Source organism: Montipora capricornis, chromosome 14 (genome assembly GCF_036669925.1).
Source record: "Montipora capricornis isolate CH-2021 chromosome 14, ASM3666992v2, whole genome shotgun sequence".
In the NCBI taxonomy this organism is placed as follows: Eukaryota; Metazoa; Cnidaria; class Anthozoa; order Scleractinia; family Acroporidae; genus Montipora; species Montipora capricornis.
In genome coordinates, this window is record NC_090896.1 from 24926582 (window position 1) to 24946581 (window position 20000).

The following is a 20000-nucleotide window of genomic DNA, read 5'->3' on the forward strand; positions in this document are numbered from 1 at the left end:
CCCTCTAGCTCTGTTAATGCGTTTCTTAAAATAGATGTGGTTCTTGCTAAGAGATCTTGAATTCAGGATTTTGGCAGTTGTTAGCTCTAACTATAAGTCACAACTCTACTAAAATAACTCTATTGATAGTTAACCTCCTCACACTGAATGTGCGATCGAAACGAAGAGAATGGAATTGACATAACTGTCCCATTTTCACATGTTTTTGATAAACAAAAGACTTTGAACTTTTATAGCGTCCTCAAGGGACTTAATTTTGTTAGCTATTTTGATTCTTGAGCGCTTACCAGGTCTTACCATTTGAATGAAATTCTCGCTGAGAACGTTTTGACAGATGGTACTGCACGTTCTGTACTTTGAAAAAGAAAATAGGAATGCGTTGTATCATTTGCCAGAAAAAAACGGGTACGTTGTTCCGGTTGAAAAACAAATGAAACGGTTTATTTTCTCTGGCACTTGTAATTTTTGACAAATGGTACAGAAACTTCCGGGAATTCCGGTCAAAGCGAGAAAAAAGGGAATACCTCGAAAGGATGAAGCTATGAAATTTCTTTTAAGAACTTAAAAGAACATCTTACTCGTTTTTTTTTCGAAATCGGACTTTGTTTTTTTTGTGTGTGTGTGTGTTTTAAAATCGAAGTTGGTTTTTTGCGAGCATCTGACTTCGTCTTTCCGAAAATCTGAGTTTGTTTTTCAAAATTGAGATAATTTCGGAAAATGCTGAAATTGGAGTTTATGAAATATACGCCAACTGCCAGAAACACTGAAGACTCGCTGAGCTCCACACTTTAAAATAACATTGTAATGTTTACTTCTTGAGAAAAAAAAAAGAATCGTAGTTCCACGATGATCGTTACGCTGTCACGCAACGTTCTCTGCTTGTTTGTTCGTGTTGATGTCATGTTGTTGTCCATCTTTACTACGCACGAGTCGCAGGGGAACTTGCTAGCCAATTCTATTTGGACTTCAAGGGATCGAATCCTATATCACGATAAAAAAGACAACAACATTGAAAACAATTTTGCGGAAACAAGCAAATGAGAACGTTGTGTGACGACTATCGTGGAACTGTCGCTATGGTCTGTTTCGCCTTAATTGTATTGCGGAAAAGGTTTTTAAGACGTAAACATTAAAAATCTGGTTTTAAAATGTGGAGCTCAGCGAGTCTTCTGTGTCTCTAGGACTTAGCATATATTAGCCATAAAAACTCCAATTTCTGAAATTCTCGTATTTCGAAAAAACAAACAAAGATGTCCCTTTCGTAGCTTCCGTATTTCCCATATTTTTTTACTTATTTCCACCATAAATGAAGGAAAGATGCCGAACATTCCAACGTAACATTACTGGAGAATAACGACAAAAATTGAAACCAAAAAAAAAAGAAAAAAATGAGACCCCGACGTCGGCCCCGCGTTTTGGCTGCTACCGAATAAAACAATTATGTTCTATAATACCAACTATTAATAGCGGGGAACTACCACGAAGTTGATTTAGTTGAGATATCATGTTCTTTCAAATAAGTGCCGTCAACATTCATTCGAACCTATTTTAATCAGCAACCGCTCTGAAGCTCTTTCAATTTTACATCTTTATTTTGTCCGCCATAACCTTTTTCTAGATGAGGTCCCTGCCCTTCCTTGAAATAAAAAAATAGTCGGAAAAGGTAGTAGCTGATGGTGTTTTACTTTATTTTTGGTTTTATCTTGTTTTGTTTTGTTTCAAAAGCTGTTTTTTCCTTCACCACTCAGCAACGGTACGTTTGCAATCAAATGTGTTCAGTTGATCGAAAAGTAGAGATTACTTCATGGAAAATGTGCGCGTACGATTTTAATCACGAGTTGAATAGTATCAGAAAACGAACGAGTGAGCGCAGCGAACGAGTGAGTTTTCTGATACGAAACAACCAGTGAATAAAAATCGTACAAAGCATTTTCCATGCTGTAATGTGTGTATTTCATAGGTACTGAAGTTTTCTTCGTGGTAGTGCTTGATAGACAATTTTACTTTGCACAAATGGAGTGGTGCGATGAAAGCGATATACAATGGTTTAAAATCGCCCAACCGACAACTTGTTCAATAAAAGTTACAACACATACTGTGTTTCAGATATTACAAAGTAGTCCAAGTGAAGAGTGTTTTTAGTTCGTCGCTTGTCAAAGCTACCGGCGCTTTGGGTTGATTTCCCTTTCCTTGCTTCTTTAGCTGTTTTTGTTTGGACTAAAGAACCTCTCTGGTTTTCTCAAATACCAGGTCGTTTCTTACGCTTGCGGTATAACCCTTTTTCTTCATTTGTCGTTCCAAGCTAGCCACTAAACTTCGAAGGAAAGTCGGCTCGTATTCATTGCCGTCTTAAGTGAGGACGGAGATTAAATTGGTTGATGTATTCAGTATTCATTCAGTTCAACGCTGGAATAACTTCCATTTTCCTGCGGTCGACATTCGCTTTCAAAAGTCGTTCAAGCAATCATACATCTCGTTCAGTTTTTGAGCGACATTTCTGTTTTCTTGTTCTAAAATAAATTCTTCAACTGAGCAACTCAGAAGCGAACCTTCTCTCGGCCATTTTTCAAAGCGACCGGTTTTTGTGCAACGGCAGTCGGATGACGTTCCATTCGATACGTTCATTCATCACTAGTGAAATTTCGTCGTTCGCGTTTCTGATTGGACGAACGATATTTCTTCACAGTGAAATTTTGTCGTTTGTGTTCCTGATTTTCTACATTTAGAATCAGTACGAATTGTATTCACTATCGTTTTCGTGGATGAATCTCGGTACTTATGAAATTGTCGAAAACGCACAACGAGAAACGTTTCCTGTATACTCACAATTTAATTCTTCTGCGTTACGATCTACAACACTCGACTCAACTCAACAATTCAGTCAGGAAAAACTGATCGGGGCAAAGTACATTATCAGACAATCACGCAATTCTTAGTTGGTGTTAAATTATCGTCAATCATCAAGGTAATTAAATGAATTCTTCCAGTTTCCGACACACTCCCCCATATGACTCGTGCGCAGGCAACGAGACATATGCTCAAGAAGGTAACTGCTACGTCTTAACAAACAAAGATTCACGAGAAATTCTTAACGAGTAAAATTGTCCATAAATTCTTCGGCCTAAAATAACGTTCAATTCAGTTCTGCTTGAATGATATCTTTCACTCGGAGTTCCGCGGCTGCAGCAGCATCACTCCTGGGTCTGAACATTGGTGCGTCAGGGTTGAGTGTCACAGCTGTTTCATGATTGTCGTCTTCATCACAGGACAGCTCTAACGGGTACAACAGCTGCACAGGACGCTCGACGTGTGACCGACCGACCCGTAACTTAGCACCACGAATTACTCCATCTCTTCCAGCAATCAGTTGCTCCACAATCCCCAGTGGCCAGCAATTCCATTTTCGTTCATGGGACTTCACGATAACAACGTCTCCAACAGCCAGAGAATTCTCTTTCCCTTTCTTTCCGCGACTGAGCCGGTGACGCTCACGCAGCGCGCTCAAGTATTTGGTCGTCCACCTACGCTACATCACATCTTTCGTTTTCATCAGGAACTTGGCGCGTTTCCTTAAATCTCTTTCTTCTATGTGATAGGGCTGCAACTCGGGCAGAACACTGGAGTTTCATCAGGAAAACATTCGGCGTTAACGTCGGAAGTTGCACGTCGTCTTCCACGTAACACAACGGGCGGTTGTTCATCGCAACTTCAATATCCAGGATGACTTCACTCAGTTCTTCCCAAGTAAGCAGACCTTGGGCAACTGTTTTGTAGAACATGGACTTCATCAATCCAATGAGACGCTCATACTGTCCACCCCACCATGGCGCTCGGCGAGGTTGAACTGCCAATGGATGGAATGCTCACTCAGGAAGGAATGGAATCTTTCATCTCTCCGCACCTTCTTTACCCACTTGGCAGCGACGACAAAGGTTTTCCCATTGTCTGAATAGACTTTCGATGGACGTCCTCTCCTGGCAATAAAGCGATTTAAACTTTGGATGAAATCGGTAGTCTCCAAGCTTGGAAATAACTCTAAGAACACTCCGCGAGTAAGGCTACACGAATACAAGATCACGTGCGCTTTACGTTCTTCTTTGCGCTTGCTGCGGTACTTCACAGAACCGGCGAAATCAACACCTATCACATTGAAAGGTGTACTTCCTTCTGTTCGCTCGCTAGGCAGCAGTGCGGTGGGTGGATTCTTCAAGGCTACTGCTTGAAAGCGTTTGCAGCCACTGCAGTTCTTCACCGTTTTCTTGACTAACTTCCGCAGTCGGGGTACCCATAATTTTCCTCTCACTTTCGTCATCGTCAAAGAAACTCCTCCATGGAGTGTAGTCACGTGGTTATGCTGTTAGCTGTTATGCTGGTTAGCTGTAAAAAGGACCGAATCTGGCAGGTAGATGGGATAATCTCCCTGTACACGACCTCGGCATTCCAACACACCATGTTTGTTTTGTTGTAGGTTGAGCTGCTCTTGATCCGCGATAAAGCGATAAAATTTGTATTTCTCATCCCCTCTTTCTGCGTTCTCTTGATCCAAAACAGCTCATGCTCAGCTAGCTCTGCCGTTGTCAGAGGTCTACGGATCTTGTTGGAAGGAGGACAACAATTGCGCAAGAATCGCAAGCTCCAAGCACCAATCCTCATGGCTTTACGAAAGCCGAATCTTCCTCACACGATTCGCAACGAATTGGCGGTAGTCTCCGTGATCATTGATCCAGTGAAGGGCGACAGAACGGTCCAACCAACAGTAGATATCAGCCGCTAGTGGGAGTCCCTCCAATGCTTGTCGCACGTTGTTGGCCAGATTGACTGCCATTTGACCTAACACGATTTCCAGTCGGGGAATGGTTAACCCTTGTGTGGCAAGCCGAGCCTCTGCGGTGATTTATCCTTGTGATGCTCCCGATGCTTGAGTCACCACTGGGTAGACTGCAGCACATACTCTTCGACCGCTGCCGTCGCCGAATGCGTGTAATTGTATCTCTTGAATTTCTCCTTGGTGAAGAGGAACGCAGCGTTGTACTGTAACGACATCCGGGATGTTCCGTTTCCACTTCGTCCACTGTACCACTAAGTCTTCCGGTAACGGACTATCCCACGCGTTCTTCTGTACGCAGGTTTTCCGGTATAGCAGTTTGCCCTCCAGTAAAACTGGTGATGCTAAACCCAGCGGATCGTACTCTTTTGCTAAGTTGGTAAGGATCTCTCGCTTCGTCAGTTCGGCTGGTGGACTTGGAAAGTCAACGTGAAGGGTGTCTTGCACCAGGAACCCATGACCCGGAGCCTACAACTCTACTGTGTTCGTGTAACGGTGTTTTCACAGACCGATTTATTTTTAGATTAAATTTCCGACGAATGAGACTCCCACAGGAGCCTGATGACCATAAGCAGACGTCATAGGGTCACCGAACCGGAACCGCTTTTGTTTTTTTCCAGTATAGATAGTCTAAAAATAGATCGGTCTGTAAAAATGCCGTTACATAGGCCCAGTATGGGAGCTGTAGGCTCCGGGTCATGGGTTCCTGCCTGCACCTTGTCCCAACTAACACCAAGTACTTTGATCCCTTTTGGCTTTGACACATTGTTGAGCTGTTCTTTGGCGAAAGACCTCTCGTAATTTTCACAATCAGTTTCTAGCCCCTCCTTATTAGAGTGCCACTTGTGTAGCTCGAACTTGGCTTCATTAAAGATCTCGATAGCTTCTCGTTTCAACTGCTTAGCCTTGTCTGTAGTACTTCCTCTGGAAATAAGGTCATCGGTCATATACGCTCTTCCGCACTTCGTTGACGGTTTCGGGGCATTTCGTCTCTAAATTCTGAAGATGTTGCTGGATCATCCCATTTAGAAGAAATGGCGATGGGCCAAGGCCAAACACAACCCGGGTGAATCGTAGCGTTTCCACTTCCTTCGCAGTCTTGTCTACGATCCAGTGAAAGCGCAAGGCATCTTGGTCACCAACACAGGGTGGAAGCGGCAACGAGTGAGAACGCTCCACAGCTTGTTCTGCAGAAGCGGGCCGGCATGTAGGCACTCATTTAGTGAGCTCGCGCAGACGCATCATACAGGACTCGAAGCTTTGTTGTTTCCGCACCCTCACGAACAACCGCACGATGTGGCAAATAAAACTCTCTCCCGGAGACTTCGGCAGGTGCCCGTTCTACTACGCCTTCCGCCAACTGTTCTCTTATTACGTCATCATAGTCGTCCAACATGTTCTTTCGGCGTAATTTCCGCAAGAGGGAATTTAGTCGTCGCATACTTCCGTCATGGTTATTTGGTAGGGAAGGACAATTCCCTTTCCAAAGCAGGCTCGTCTCGTACCAACCTTCAGGTAATCGCGTCAGTTGCTTTTTAAACTTATCGTAGACACCAAACTGGTCCCCGGCTGGCGTATCTGCTAGGCCAAGAACATCAAGTGCACACAATCTCTCGAAGTCACAGTTCGAATTCACCGGCAAATAAGCAGGTGATAAATCTTGGTCTGCGCCAGGCGACATGACTGTCCACCTAAAACGGGTATACTCCGCTACTGGGTCCCCACGACGACGACCCACACGCAAACGTTCTCCTGTCCGAATTTTCGCAAATTCGTTCGCACCCAGTATGAGATTTACAGCCACCTTAGCTTTGTCGTCGACATCATCCATGCGTACTCCCTTGAGGTGAGAGTTCCCTTCTATCGGCTGGTTGTAACGAGGGTTTTCTAAAATCAGCAGCTCTCTCTTGTTGACTTTGGTGACGTCCACTTCGAGCTCAAAATCACCAGTAACTGAACTGATACCCACTCCAAAAACTTGCTTAGTTCTTGTTGTGACGCCAGTCAGCATCGCTATTTGTCTTAAACCGGTCGAATTTAAACTTGCATTAATCAAGTCGATCGCAGTAGCGGAGGCGTACGAATGACTTGCTCCACTGTCCAACAGGGCTCTAAATTTGTATCCATTAATCGTGACTACCACGACAGGATGAATTACGGCCGAGTTGCCGATGTGATGTGCTGTCATCCCTGGCTCACGTGTCTGAGCTTGAAATTGGGTGTTATCGCACAATGATGTATTATGCCTTGCGTGACATACTTGACAAGTGGACTTGCTTTTGCACTCTCCTGCTCGGTGCCCAATTCCTGAACAATTAAAACACATACGTTTCTCTAGGAAAACCTTTTTCCTCGCTTCAACACTCACAACCTTGTCACAGTTAACAGCCTTGTGATCTGGACTCAGGCAAAATAGACAGCCTCGGATGTTCCCTTATTAATTCCTTTCATCACGTTTTGCGTAGAACGCCCTCGATTTCTCTCTTCGATTGACAGTTGTCACAGTCTTTGGCTTTAAACTTTCCATTCCTTGAACTGGATTGTTAATTGTCCATTTCTCAAGCGCCTCAAGAAATTGCACAAATGTCCATTCGCTCCAGTTTTCATGGCCAGCTCGTTCTTAATTACATCTAGCTTGTCAAATGTGAAACGTACAGCGGCGTCCAGTTTGTTTATGCTCTGAATTGTTTGCAGCGACTCAACATTGAAAAGCTGTATCTCGTAAAATTCGTGAATCTTCTTGACATCCCTTTCTCTGACAGTAGGGAGTTCCAGTATATTCCTTACGTAGGTTCCCACAACTTCGCTCGTTTTTCCATATCGTTTTGCGAGTAGATTTTTAGCCCCTATTATAACCTTCGGGGGTAAACGGAAGGCCATCGATAAGGTTTCTCACCTTCAAATCCACCAATTCTTTCAAGTATGAGAATTTAGTAACTTCAGGGGTAGAGGACTTGTCAATTTGTGTTTCGAACTGTCCCCAAAAACCGCACCCAGTCTTGTCGTGTGTGATCAAACTTTGTGATTACTAGCTTCGGAATTTTTACCACGTTGCTAGACATTGCTGTAATTTCCGGTGGCGGAGTTGAAGTTCTGTTTGAGCTTGTTTCAACTCCATTTTTTTCTTTTCACATTCTAACTCCTCTGCATGTGCACGCTCAACAGCTTCTTGCTTCTGTCTCAGTTTCTCTTTCTCCAATTCGATTTCTCGTTTGTGCTCGTAAAGAGCAGTTGCGTGCTTCAAATTGCGGTCGATCTGCCCAATCTGGCGTGTCAATTCACAATTCACGCATACATTCATCCGCTTGATTCACAACTTCTTCAATTCCGCTAGCCCATTCCAGGGGCACCCAACGACCAATTTGTTGTAAAATGTATTATTATACCCCAGTTAATGAAAATAAATGTTATTAAGGCATTTTCAGGTGTTTTTCAGTGTTGCTGGGAAAAAATTATCTGTTCCTTTTTCCCAGCAAGACACACAAGAAATTTCCCAGCCAGCTAGATAAAATTGGTTGGTTTCCCAGCCAGCTGATCAAATTTATTTTATTTCCCAGCCAGGAATTAAATTAATTAATTAATTAATTACTTAATTAACATATTAATATATATATATATATAAATGAAAGGAATAATACTACTACTACTAATAATAATGATGATGATGATAACAATAACAATACTTATATTGATAATGATAATGGAACGATAATGTGAAACACACAGCTGTAGTTCTTGTGTTAGTATGATACTCTACATGTACTGCTGTCTCGAGCAGTTTGAATTTTAGGAGCCTTTTGTCACCCTGGAAAGCGAGCACAGAATTCATAATACCTAGCACCATTGTACACAAAAGCAATAAAATACTTGCTAGGATAAACCTGTATAATTTTGTCTACAATAAGGTAGAACAACTGGAACCTTGAAATAGCTCTTCATTTTACATTTTTATTCATCTCTTCAGTTACACAATTGCTAATGTCCTATTCCTTGCTATTTCCATGGTAGCCTGAAAAATAATTAAAAAGGAAATAAATTAGAGACCAATATTAATTGAGTAGAGCCAGCAGTAATGCTGATTGAGTTTTCAGATCTAGCTATGGACTCACTAATCATTGTTATCACAGGGGACCCACACAAAGGGTGAATTTAGAAGCAATGTATGAGAATAGCAAAAAGTTCCATAATTATTATTGTACTATTCTGCAATAAATATTTACACAAGAAGAGGATAAACTATCTGAAATGATCTTGTGCTGTTGTTATTATGGCTGAAAATGGCAAATTGTAGCAATTTTTACCAGAGCAACACACGTCCTTGAAATCGCTAAATTTCCCACAAGCAGCCACAATAACGACACAGCAGAACATTTCGGATGAAGGTTTGTTTATTCTCATCTTATATGCAAATATTTATCCCAGAATTGTACAATAATATGGAACTTTTTGCTATTCTCATACATTGCTTCTAAATTCAATAATACCAAGGGTCAAACACATTATGTAGGCAACCTGTGATTGTTAGTATTTGTAAAAAGTAGACTCAAGCCCCTGTAATTCTTAGATGCAGAAACCTTACGCTTAAGTTGAAACATGTTTATTTATCATGAATGTCTTTGCGGATTGGCCAAAAAATACAGCTTGAGGTAATAAGATCTATTTGTCATCATGGTGCAGAGCAGTCAACATATTTAGCTATATATCTTTCCAGATCAACTGAAAAATTGAAAAAAAATTCCCTTGACTCGCCAAATATGACAGTTACATCTTGAGCTGGATGGATAACAAGATCAGTAAAATTTCTGCAGGCCATATAGGTCTAGCACTTAAACTGGCCAAATTGAATGGACTTTCTCCATGCCATAAATTATTTCAATAAAATTTAAAATGTTACCATGACTGAACAACTGTTGAGCGTCTTCCTCCCAATGACACGGATTTGCAGCCATTCACATTAAAGGAGAATTTAAACTTAATAGACAACTGAATAGAGGGCCAAAAAGGAAACAAAGTTCTCAGTGCAAACCATGAATGCCCTAACTCAACCTGACGGAAGAGAGAGAGTCATAAGAATGAACAAACAAAGAATGCCCATCGTCACAAGCCTAACTCAACCTGACGGAAGAGAGATGGTCGTAAGAATGAACAAATAATGAATGGCCATCGTCACAAGCCTAACTCAACCTGAGGGAAGAGAGAGAGTCGTAAGAATGAACAAACAAAGAATGCCCATCGTCACAAGCCTAACTCAACCTGACGGAAGAGAGATGGTCGTAAGAATGAACAAACAATGAATGGCCATCGTCACAAGCCTAACTCAACCTGAGGGAAGAGAGAGAGTCGTAAGAATGAACAAACAAAGAATGCCCATCGTCACAAGCCTAACTCAACCTGACGGAAGAGAGATGGTCGTAAGAATGAACAAACAATGAATGGCCATCGTCACAAGCCTAACTCAACCTGAGGGAAGAGAGAGAGTCATAAGAATGAACAAACAAAGAATGCCCATCGTCACAAGCCTAACTCAACCTGACGGAAGAGAGATGGTCGTAAGAATGAACAAACAATGAATGCCCATCGTCACAAGCCTAACTCAACCTGATGGAAGAGAGATGGTCGTAAGAATGAACAAACAATGAATGGCCATCGTCACAAGCCTAACTCAACCTGATGGAAGAGAGAGGGTCATAAGAATGAACAAACAAAGAATGCCCATCTTCACAAGCCTAACTCAGTTTGGCTTTGTCCAGAGACAAAGTATGACTAAAGATAATTTGTGATTGTTGAAAAGGAAAAGTAAACAATCTGCCAAGTAAAAAAGAATTAGTGCTGTTGGTCACAATAACAAATAATTGTTTTGTCAATGTATCTGTTGATGACAACAGTTATTGCTGACACAATCATACATTGTAAGAACAATAGACTAACTATGTCTTAATTAAGCACTCTACCCAATACAAAACAGCTGATCATCAGAAGCATTCTCACAATTAAAACCACAGTCTGACCAAAACCAACAAAGTTTTCTTAGTCAGAGAAAAAAAAAAAAATAATAAAAGCCTGCATATACGAACATATATATATTTTTTTTGTCTGGCAAAATAGGGATGCTTGGATGCAGGCTGAAAGTGGATTGTTGACAAGGTCCTAATTTGTATGTAGGAGATATAGGTACTGATTGCCAGAAAAATAAATATTTGCGATCTCAAAGTCAAACTCCTTGGATAAAGTGTTTATTGCAATTTAACTGTTACTCACATAATTATAGAACCTGCTTGATTTTAGTTAACTAAACAGGGTTTTGTATAATTATGCCAAATATCTGCCAACAGGTTCTTACAAAAGGATCTCTTCGCAGGAGTTCTCGAGAGTAATAAATCGTCTTTCTAGCGAAATAAACTAAATTAAAATAAGTGCGAATTTTTCTTGATTTTTACCTTGTGTTTGAGGAAAGCACCTGGTTGATCCCGTGGCTGCCTACACGAATAAGAAAAATACGTACTGCTGTCAATTTTTTACAATTCGATCGTTGGCTCAATTCGCTTCAACTGTAAAAGATCATCACGCACTTGACTAATACAGATAACCGAAAAAAAGCATTAAAACAACTACATTAGGAAGTCTTATACCTCCGAAAACGCTAACACCAAACACATTGTACACCGTCGAAACTCTGGTCGACTGTGAATGAAAATACAAGTTAATACTGTTAAATTCACTCTGTTCATTTCAATTCAGTGTAGAAGAACATCACGAGAATCTCAGCATACAGATAAAATAACAATGGAAATTAATCTTACATGTAAATGAGGAAAACAGCACAATCCGTGTTCGTCGATCTGTGGAACCTCCGCGCGCTTTTAAAAAACGACCGAACAAAACCGACACAGGTTTTTTCCGCAAGCGCAATCACTCTGACCAGCCGTCGTTTGTCGTTCTCAGTCTTCAGAGTTTCTACAGCCAGCTCGGGTTGACATGCTAGAAAAAGTCAGTAATTCCCAGGCAAAACCTCTATCAATGATAAATTTCCCAGCCAGCTCATCGGAACACCTGTATTTTTGCCAGCCAGCAAGATTCCTCTGGGGAACAGATAAAGTGAGGAACAGATCCGTTGGGTGCCCCTGCCATTCTTGAAATGACTCTTCGTCCTCGCCATTTACGAACTTCTTCTCCTCTATTGATTCCTCTAACGTGTTCAGTGCTGTTACCATAGTCTCTGGCGAGGTTCTGTGTCTTTCTGAAGCTTCTAGATCATCCTTCTTTAGTACCTCGTCCGTCTTTTTCACTCGAAAGCTGAGTGTCTTTATTTTCCCGTTCAAATCCGCAATTTTTGTCTCCATGTTGCTTAACAACGTCTCGTCGGAGGTTCCACTTTGTCAAAAACGCACAACGAGAAACGTTTCCTGTATACTCACAATTTAATTCTTCTGCATTATAATCTACAACACTCGACTCAACTCAACAATTCAGTCAGGAAAAACTGATCGGGGCAAAGTACATTATCAGACAATCACGCAATTCTTAGTTGGTGTTAAATTATCGTCAATCATCTAGGTAATTAAATGAATTCTTCCAGTTTCCGACAGAAATAAAAGACCTTTTATCTCCAACAAAACTGTGTTTCATTATTCTTCTTCTTTTTTTTTTTTTTATATTTTATTTTATATATATACGAGTAGTTTCCAATTTTTTTTTTCCTTTTGATTATTTTTCTCGCTTACTCGCACTTCCGCAATCGCTCGAAAGTTCCAGGTGACTTGAACAGTGTACACGTAAGCAGGATTATGCGCAATGAAGCCTGGAAAGACTTGCTTAGGCTATTTCATAAACTCCTTGATTATATACAAGGAAAAAAGATATTAATTAACTCGCAGTCATTACACAATATTCTCACACACTGTGCTTCTGAATGTGCAAAATGCAAATGAAAAACACATTGAAAATCAAACTTTCCATTTTGCAGGTGAGTGTCGTCAACTGCTCTTCCCACATTTCTTTTTTGTTGCTAACAAAAGCCTTGTAAACCATACCATAAAGACTGTACAAGTCCAGGATAAGCATCACTGTAGGTGGATGTGTTACAAAGAACCCAATTGTGTCAGTATTAATTTTGAAAGTGGGACACAGCAATGTGATTTGAACAACGCAACACACCGAAATCATGGTGCAGAGCTTGAGGACAGAGATGGTTTCCTCTACCATGGAGCACATGTAAGAGCCAAACTTAGAATTATCAAAAATATTTCCTTCTCTCTCTTTTTTTTCTTTTTTTCTTTCTGTATCTGTCCGAATTTATCTCCTCCTCCTCATTCCTTCTCCTTCTCATTCTCCTTCTCTTAAAACGTTCAGTCCTTCTTCTTAGTGTAATGAAAGAATAACCCCTATTTCGTAAAACTCTACCCTAGTTGGCGGTAAGAAGTGATGAAGTGGATTGTCGAGAGACTTAATTTTCTCCCAAAGCTTGCGATTCTTTCAGACTAAGATTCTTTAGTATAAACTCTAGTAGAATTCTTTATGCCTTCTATTTGCACAATTAGCCAATATCAAAAATATCATAATACTCGTTGTTTGTCCCCCCAAAATGTTGCATAAGCATTGTTTCAGTGAGACTGATTGGTAGCTGCTTGTCACGTGGCACTTCTGTCACGTGACAAGTTGTAAGTTGCCTGAAGAAGACCGTGAGCTATGGTCGCAACGTTGTGTTGCTTATGAAACATTCTCTCTTTTAGTTCCGGATAACGATTTAGATCTACTCGAGTTAATTGTTTCTATTTGCTCTTGGGACTTACAATGGTCCCAAGAAAAAACTAGGAACAATGCTTACGCAAAATTTTGAAGGGACAACAAAAAGTTTTATGGATTTTTTTTACAGGTGAGCTCCACGCGCGCGGAGCACAATAATTAAGAAAATATGGCAACCCATCGATGCGATAAATTTTGGTTCTATAGCTATGACGTCATCGACCGTCCCTACGTCCGTACGTCTTTACGTACGTCCGTACGTCCATGTATGCCAATGTGACCAGTATCACGCTAGTTTACAGCATACATCTTTGATATTGGACATCCATGTTATGGTCAATTTTCACCTGTCAAATCAAGGTATCCACTGACCAGTATCACGTGACCATATCCCGGGCTTAAGTTTAGAGCCCATTGAGGTCAGCTGTATTCTTAAGTTGACTGCTAACCAGGTACTGGTTTTCGATTGGATCGCAGGTTCAACCCAGGTTATATCATCAAAACATAAACGAGGCTCCAATTTTCGCGGGCTTTCTGTGGCTCGACGCGACTACACGGGCATACTACGTGAACAGTATATGTCTTAACAGTCAATGCATTTCGTGTTCAGGTGGAAAACGGTTTCAATCCAGTTTGAAATATCATATCTGTGGTCCACACTGGCGGCTACGCAGTTATTCAAGTCAAGCATCGGAGGGATATAAACTTAAAGCTGAATGTTTATTTTCAATTTTTTTCGAGTTGCTTTTTTCTCTGTATTTCAAGTTTTGGCTTATCTTTAGAAGCTCTGATAAGGTTGCATGATGCCTGAAACGAAAGGAGAGAGAAAGAAAACAACAACGACAAAACAGAATACCAGTAAAAGCTCAAACTTGGTGAAAGAAGTTACTCCACAATTTCTTTACTTGGGCTCTAACCGTTTGTTGTTTTTACGGATGCATATTTTTAAAAAGATTAGTAATTTAATTGGGTTTTCCTCTCTTCAAAAAATGAAACTCGAATTTTTATTCTCTAAAATACGATTGAACAAGCGCTTTTTAATCCGTTTGCCCAACTGTTTCTCGATCTGCCTCGACAGTAAGAAGAAAAATGTGCCCATATATTATAAACACGTAATCGCAATGAATTTTCGTAAAATTAGGGAGAAATATCACTAACTTGTGTTTTCAGAACCTACAGGTTTAAAGTACTTAAGGGTCATTTGTTGGAGCGGATCTTGTTTGAAGTTTGTCCTTTCTTGGTTGCTTTGCAGTATTTTGCCGATTCTTGTTCCAAACCAAGCTGGCGTGTTTCAAACTGTGAATGATTTCGTTTTCAGAGAATTAAAGTATATAATAATAATAAATAATAATAATCAGTAAAACTCTATTTTGACATTGAACTGACAAAGTTTCCTGACGGTTTCCTGACGTGATTCCTATTTGCTGGCTATCATGACCGTTTACTCCGAAATGGCATTTTTTCCTTTTCCATTCGCTCGCTGAGAGTGTACTTGGCTGTTTACCATTTACCAAAAATACGGACATTTCGACGGTGGAAATTTCGATCGGGTGAAAAACGTGTTCCATTTAACTCTGAGTCAGGTCCGTTCGCCGCCCGGTGATTGAGATTTACGCACCAAAATTAAAAATATGGCCGTAAATTGCCTGGAACTGGTAAAACCTTTCAAAACTTGTAAATGGAACACACATTTGCATCGGAAAGTTTCCAACGGGAAAACAGGACTACCATCTCAGGCGTCCCTCTGCTCCCGGAAATTTTCCAGTAGAACGAACCAAAATCGTGTTCCATTTACAAACCAACCGGAATTTCCGGAAATTTTTTCTAATTATATAAATGGTAAACACTCATCGCTTCGTGATTTATGCAAGATCGGTTTTTCTGGTAAAATTTAGCGTGGAATTCATTAGTTGGGCAATGAATTTTTATATAGAATAAAGCAAAGAAAATGACATGCAGTAACCGGAAACACCAAAACGCCGAGAATCTGAAAACCTTTTATTTTTACTAATCCTACCGGCAGTAAGAAAAAAATGACCAGGGAGCTCCGCTTTTAGCCTTGGCTAAATCTATATGTTACTAGCAAATTATTTAATCTTTAATTTTTACAAAGACCAGTTTCTTTGACAAGAAACTGCTGTTAAATTTCGAGATCCAATTGGATCAAAGCGGAATTGTTTCGTGTTAAATAGTAAACAAACATCCTAAGAGACATAAGAAACGACAACCACACTTGCGAACCACAGGTGGTAGGACAAAAGTGCCTGGCGAAATTGCAGGTATTTACTGAACCCTTACCGTCATTTTAGTTTTCAAAGCAGTTTAATGGGATAGTGAAAAGCGTCAGCCATCGTAAATGGGAAAAAAAGAAGTTTTGACCTAACGAGAGCATCATGAAAACGCGCAAATAATTTCTGGCCATTCGCGGCATCTGTGTGTTCTTTTAATAAATGAACTAATATATAATATATGTTTGAGCTTTACAGCAGTAACACATAGTTGCAGTTTAATTTTCATAGGAAAATAATACAAAACTGGCAAAATAATTTTCTTCTTGACTAACTCCCTCACCTTTTTTTTTGTTTCCAGAGCGCTTGTGAGACAAACCATTGTCAAAACGGAGGTGTTTGCCAATCAGGATACACAGACAAAGGATATTGTTGCGTATGTCCTATTGGCTTCACATCTGATCATTGCGAAACAGGTATAACACGAGAAGGCAACAAAAAAACACTTCAAATTATAATTATTGTTTACACCTTTTGCGCGAGTCATTTATTATTGTTATAGATGTTGACGAATATGTAACACCAATGAATAACTTCAGCGAGGATGTAGTGTGTTAATTAGATCACCTAGGGATCCTATATGTGTACATGCAAATCGGGATATATATGCTGGCGATCAATACACTGGTAATGATAAGGGAAAAATATGGAATATAATTAACATCACTTCTAACATGGACTCTGCTGATGATAACCTGGGATAAGGCGTAAATTTTGCATCCTCCCTAAAGAAAAGTACGCCTGATACAATTTCTTAACGAGTCGTCTTCCGCCGCCAGCTGTGTTGAAAAGTAGGATGGCGATGTGGGAACTCGGGGACGTGTTGAATCATTTTTCAAGTATAGAATTTCAGAGATGGGAGAACATCCTAACGTAAGAAGGAAGTTGAATTGCATAATTATTACGGTGTAGTACTTAAATCCCTTTCCTAGGTTCGTTTGGCCTCTCAAATGCGTTATATTTTGCAAAAGCCATCAGCTGTATGCTTCTCAAGTACCAGCTAAATACACACCGAAATTTAAAAATTAGATCCTCGAAAAGTACTTCTCGCCACCCGTTACCGAGCCCGACTGATGGCCCATTGATCTGACCCTTTAACTGAGCTTTCACGTTGCAGCGCATGTTGCTGCTGTTGTTGTTGCATACAAACTTAAAGGGAAAGTAAGCTCTTACAAATGTTTCTCTAAATTACTAGAACTTTTCCTCAGGAATTCGAAAATAAGTGCCGTTTTTTCCAGTTCCCTATTAAAATGTGAGCACTTTGAAGTTGCCTCTTTCGTGACTTGGAGAGCGCCATCTTGGATATGATGTGTTATGACGTAGCAACGGTCAACAAACGTGTTCGACCTTACCAAGTTCTTCGTTCCCCGATCACTTTCTCAATGTTGTGTGATCTTTCTGCTCCAAAAAAATTTAATGTAAGATAAACTACAATAAACGGTGTTGTAGTTCAATAGGCAGTAGGCCATGTAGGCCATAAATGTGACAGGAACTCAAGCCACTAAATACTTGCAGATCCTCTGATCAATCAATCTGGGCGGCAAAAATCAGCCACAAGAAGAAAACCTTGAACATGCGACATAGAAATATTCGACTTGCGTATCTTCTTTTCTTTTTCAATTTCTTACTTATGCGACAGCTGTCTTTGATGCTTCAGCAAACGCATTTGTTCGGTTTCACACGGGGAAGCGTTTAGAATAAGCCGACGAAACCTTCAGGTGTTGCTCAATACACATAGCAAGGCTTTTTCACTACCGCTTTTGGGGTGTGTTTTGACCTGCTCAAGTACGCTTTTGAGGGCGATGAAACTAGACAGACTTATTTTCACCATGAACATTACATCTCTATCCACAGTCATTCCCAATAGCGAAGGTCTTCAAGCACTTAAACACTTTTCGATCAACGCATGCGCATTGTCAAAGAAGCAAGCTTGGAAACGCTACTCCGCCTTGCCGAACTAGTTTTTACGCTTAACAGTTTTTCTTTCGCCGGCACCTATTACAAACAAATGAAAGGTGTAGCGATGGACACAAGAATGTGACCTAGCTATGCCAATCTTTTTGTAAGATATGTTGAACACCATTTTTTTAATCAGTACAATGGCCCCAAACCTGAACTCTACGGCTGCTACATCGACGACTGCATCGGCACTATTTCATCCAGCAGAGAAGAACTCGATCAATTTATAACCTCCGTCAATTCTCTTCATCCGTCTCTTAAATGTACCTGGGAAATTTCGGAAACTTCATTGGCTTTCCAAGATATCAAAGTATCTATTAGTGACAACGTGCTATGTACCAGTGTGCACTGCAAACCTACAGATTCTCGCAGTTATTTCTTGCATTCATCGTCACATCCCCATCACATGTCAAGAAATCCATTCCTTATTCACAATTTCTTAGACTCCGACCTCTATGTAGTGATGACTCCGATTTTTCCAGCAAATTAGAGTAGACTTGAGAAAAACCGAAGCTTCCGATGAAAAATGAAAATGGAAAGAAAAGCTGGCCAGCGAAATAAAACGTGGATGGATTTCTCAAACCTGAAAACCTGACTGCTATGTTGTCTGTTCGAATGTGTCATTTTGCCAAGGAGGACTTTAAGCGGGAACTTCGGGTATGTGAATATTGGTCTTGGTGACATTCGCTTCATACCGAAATATCAGTCAGCCAGTCCAAAATATTATTATATTGGAGCGAAAAAACTGAATCAAACACGTGCACCACATAGACGACTTTCACTGTTACATGAAGGCGCTTTTCCAGTCAGTAAAATAATCTTAACTTGAAATGTAGTTAAGTTTTGTTAGCTTTATAGATACTACTGAAAAGATTAACTCTCACCATTCGATGGAAGTTGTCACAGAGGTCTCGTAGAAAGCCACGGTACATGGGTTAAGCTTGATTTCCAGGCGTACACAAACACAAAAACAAAGATGGCCGATTTCAATTTAAAATTGCCTAATTTTAAAGAATTATTGTTGCCTATTTAAACCATAGGCAGCCCAAGTTCGCGTCATTAGAGAGTGTGTAATAATTATGAGTGCAAAGCGGTGTTGCGTTACAGGCAGCCTTTGAGAATTTAAACGCGTTATAAGACTTTGTATGGGACATAAAATACCGTCGATTATACAGCCTAAAAAACGCTCAATTTACCGTTCATTCAATAAAATGAATAAAACTGACTCACCTCTGCTGTATTCTTGTGCGTTGTGGTGCTTATTGTACCGTTTCGGGAATTCCGTGTTTTCAATGTACTAAGACGAAGTGAAGGCTGCACACTAAGATTTCGACCGTAGTCAGCTCAGATGAGGTACAGTAATTTCATGTACAACACTTACCCCATCCCCACAGCGGCTTCTCGAACAGCTCCATGGTTACGAGTGACGCTGTGGGGAAGGGGGTAAGTGTTGTACATGAAATGACTGTACCTCATCTGGTGGAGTTAATTTAACCTCGGACACAAGCTCCGTGACCATTCACATGATCACCGGCTGTTATTTTCATCAGCTATCGTGGAATCGGAAGCAGAAAATGCTCATTTCCAGCCAAGTGCGTGGGGATGTTTGACGACGAAACATTCACCGAGGTTCGCAAATGATGGGGCTTAAGCTTTGCTTGAAAAAATCGCGCCTGGGATGGATTTTCGAGGCGCAAACCGCCTCTGCATGAGCTGACTACGGTCGAAATCTTAGTGTGCAGCCTTCACTTCGGCTTAGAAAAGTGAAAACACGGAATTCCCGAAACGGTAAAATAAGCACCAAAACGCACAAGAATACAGCAGAGGTGAGTCAGTTTTATTCATTTTATTTAATGAACGGTAAATTGAGCATTTTTTAGGCTTCATAATCGACGGTATTTTATGTCCCATACAAAGTCTTATAACGCGTTTAAATTCTCAACGGCTGCCTGTAACGCAACACCGCTTGCAATAAATGGAAGTACTTTCAAATCTTGCTTGGGGTTGTCCAATTATTGAAATTCAAGCCTCGATATACTTGGGAATTGTAAATTGACCTGAGAAATGGTCATACCAACGTTTCGGTCATGTTTCCTATGTCAAATAGATAAGGACTTAATGCAATGTGATTTGTCCCTTGGTTTTTATCTAAATTACTCCACTGTGTAACTTGATAGTAGTATAAT

At 40.5% G+C, this 20000-nt stretch overlaps 1 protein-coding gene and 1 long non-coding RNA gene across 2 annotated transcripts in view; one reads left to right on the forward strand and one right to left on the reverse strand.

Annotated features, from left to right (window-relative positions):
• Nucleotides 1-20000, forward strand: part of LOC138032294 (uncharacterized) — a 56311-nt gene that overhangs the window by 3337 nt on the left and 32974 nt on the right. Inside the window, exons 2-3 of the mRNA XM_068879936.1 lie at nt 12789-13036; nt 16157-16271. Of these exons, the coding sequence (XP_068736037.1) occupies nt 12789-13036; nt 16157-16271 (363 nt within the window). The remainder of the gene's footprint in view (nt 1-12788; nt 13037-16156; nt 16272-20000) is intronic.
• Nucleotides 8754-11934, reverse strand: LOC138032531 (uncharacterized). Its single transcript, XR_011128392.1, has 4 exons — nt 11626-11934; nt 11455-11506; nt 11263-11302; nt 8754-8834 (listed from the first exon to the last, which is right to left on the reverse strand). It is a non-coding gene; the product is annotated as an uncharacterized lncRNA (long non-coding RNA).